Source organism: Euprymna scolopes, chromosome 3 (assembly GCF_053919585.1).
Source record: "Euprymna scolopes isolate OS-2025 chromosome 3, ASM5391958v1, whole genome shotgun sequence".
Taxonomy (NCBI): Eukaryota; Metazoa; Mollusca; class Cephalopoda; order Sepiida; family Sepiolidae; genus Euprymna; species Euprymna scolopes.
In genome coordinates this window covers 181703214-181706180 of record NC_136484.1, presented here as the reverse complement: position 1 = coordinate 181706180, position 2967 = coordinate 181703214, and the positions used below count along the sequence as shown (strand labels likewise).

General features: G+C 33.1%; 1 protein-coding gene across 1 annotated transcript; it reads right to left on the bottom strand.

The window, feature by feature from the left end:
- Window positions 1-543: 543 nt before the first annotated feature.
- On the bottom strand, window positions 544-1410 carry LOC145263143 (cyclin-T1-like). The gene has a single exon (XM_080120118.1). The coding sequence runs from the start codon at window positions 1408-1410 to the stop codon at window positions 544-546; it is 867 nt and encodes a 288-aa protein (XP_079976244.1).
- Between the last annotated feature and the right edge of the window lie 1557 nt (window positions 1411-2967).

Below are 2967 nucleotides of genomic sequence, written 5' to 3'. Positions count from 1 at the left end.
ATTTTAAAAATGATGAATAGTATTTTGTTTTATGTACTTAGCCAAATACGCAACTGTAGTGGCCCGTTTCCATTTATCTTGTGAACTGTCCAACATTAAAATGTACAATAAAACTTTATAAATCGCGAAACTCAATAACTTCTAGTTATTTTTATAGTAATTTTTGAAATGTATACTAATTTCGATAGGACGCTTAAATACATAAGGTTTACACCTGAAGGGCGTTAGTTAAAAAAAAAATGTCACTATTCTACAGAGGGACCAATAATTAATGGGATTGGAGATTTTATGATCATCGATGATGCCTGAATTTAAAGTAGATTTTTTTTTACTGAAAACGGTACGATATGAAAATGATTTTCTTGGAAGGTAAAAATAAGAGTTATCAATCATTCTTTGCAATTAGAATAAGTTATAAGCATATTCGATGTAAGAATAAAATAGCATCTACCGTTGGTTTCGTTGTTTTTCTCGTGTAAACATTTCAAGCGTGTGAAAAGTTTTAGCGTATGAGTGTATTTTTCAGATGTAAGCTACAGTATTTTAATTGTCTTCAGACGATACATCACGAAGTAGAAAATCGCTAGGATAGTCTGTATCAAGAACTACCAACTTATGAATTTCGTCCATCGAAACACCAATCGGTTTATCGTCGAGAAGCCAGAGAACTAGTGGGGTATGCTTTTGAAAGGAGTTCTCCACCTGTTCTGAAAGCTGCTTTAACGTCGTTGAAGACAGAGAAAGGTTCGTATACCACGGACCACCATCCTCTGCTTCCGCCAGCGGATATCCGGTATATTTTTGAACTACAAGGACACACGCGTAGAAGAGCACATCGATATCGTGTTGGATACAGAGCGTATTAAACGATGTGCTAAATACGCATATAAGCACGCAGACTTTATAAAACGCGAGGTCCGTCTCTCTGTATGAGGAATCCGGATGAAAAGGTAATGTCGGTGTGGAAATGGGCGGATGGGTCACGCCACTTGCTAAAATTTCAGCGGTGTATTTTTTTAGCTCCTTTTCTATGTCGGGAACATGTTCGACTGAATTGGTGAGAGTACAGATATAGTTGTAGATTTCTCGCACGGATAATTTATGAACCTCTACTTTACTAGCTTCGAAGATGCAAGCAGCAGCTACCTTTAATGTGCACCAGATTTGGAAGGGGTGATCCATGTAAAAACGATGGGTAAAAACAACGGCGCGCAATGAAGTCTGGGGTTTGGAGGTTTTTAAGCCATGATAGCGGAGAATGTGGTTAATACAACGCTTCCTCATATACCGTTCACCATTAATGCTAAGAGGTGAAATACTGTGGCCTACACTCGGTGCGCGATTAATTTCGGCTTCTGTAAAAATCCAGCGAGAATCCCTATGTTCCGATAGAGGGGCACAGTGCGCCATTTTAGATATATGTATTTGAAACAATTATGAATGGATCTTGGTAGGGTTCTAATTTTATATTTATTTATTTATATATATATATATATATATATATATATATATATATATATATATATATATATATATACACACACACACAAGGACACACAAGACATTTTGGTAATAATAAAATATGTACAGAGGTACAGGGTAGTTTTACTATCAATTAAACTAATCCAAATTCAGTTAGTTGTTCACTGACTGACAAACTGGGTGTCCCAAGTTCGAATGCAGTTAGTATAAGAAAAACTTATTTAAGACGTTGACAACCTTCCAGTGGTCCCTCCCATAAGAACTGTGTATTTCTAGAAAGAATTGTGACTAGGAAAACTATCAGGGAAACCAATGCCAACAACATAATCCTCAAATTTATACAATATGATGATAATTAGTGTGTATTCTGCAATTTTAATCATGCGACATGATTACCATTTAGTGCAATTTTATTTGATGCAAACCACCATTCTCTGCTAGAAAAAGAATGTGCAATCCAGCTCCAAACGAAGAACTTTTTATACAATTTATTGTTCTGATAAAATTTCTGTAATTTTTGAGATATGAATAAAATTCAGTCATATAATAAAATTCAGTCATATAATAAAATTCAGTCATTTATGCGAATGAGCATTCCAGTGTTATTTCTCCTGGCCCTGTTGATCCAAAACATATTCAATATTTACTTGTTCAAGGGCCCTAGCTAATATAGTTTCAGAAATAGATATATCGTAAATAAATATCATTTTTACCTACAGATACGAGTGATTATGCAATCGGTAGTGTGACAAAAAAATTACTGCCGATTAAATCGATTCCAACTGCCTCGCAAAGTCAACTTTGATGTCCGATATTCAACTCCCAGACAACCAGAAATTATTACGAGACCTGGAAGAGGATTATGTTCTGTATATAATATCGACTTCAAATGAGAAATATATTTAATCAAAAAATGTTTTCAGAAAGACTAGCGGGACCTGTGGAAATTTCACAGGGGACTCATTCATATGTAATATATTGGTATTTTGTAGATGTTCTGTGTAAATGGAAACGCTATAATATTATTGTAGCTCTTTTGTTAAAACTGCAAAATATATCCATATGACTTGGTGCATCTGGTTGAATCGAAACCGAAACCAAAACTTATGAAATATATATATATATATATATATATATATATATATATATATATATATATAACTTGAGTTCCTTCAGCTATAATCGAAACCAAAACCAAAACTTATGAAGAGTTTTTGGTAAAATTATTTATTACAAAAAATGGAAGTCCATAACAATTAAACGACAGTCACTCGGATGTAAGTATGACACACCAAATAAATAACACACAATATATAGGTGTTTTTTTTGTTTTTTTTTTAAATTTTTTTATAAAAAAAGTAACACGCAAATATGAGTTTATTAATATTACTATGAAAATAGTATTCATTGTATTTTAAATATAGAACTGACCCAAATTAATATATATTAAGGAATACTAAAAGTAATAGTGTGTTACATAGTTGC

Coding starts and splice junctions, on each gene's coding strand:
- LOC145263143 (XM_080120118.1), bottom strand. CDS start 1,410: ATGGCGCACTGTGCCCCTCTATCGGAACATAGGGATTCTCGCTGGATT.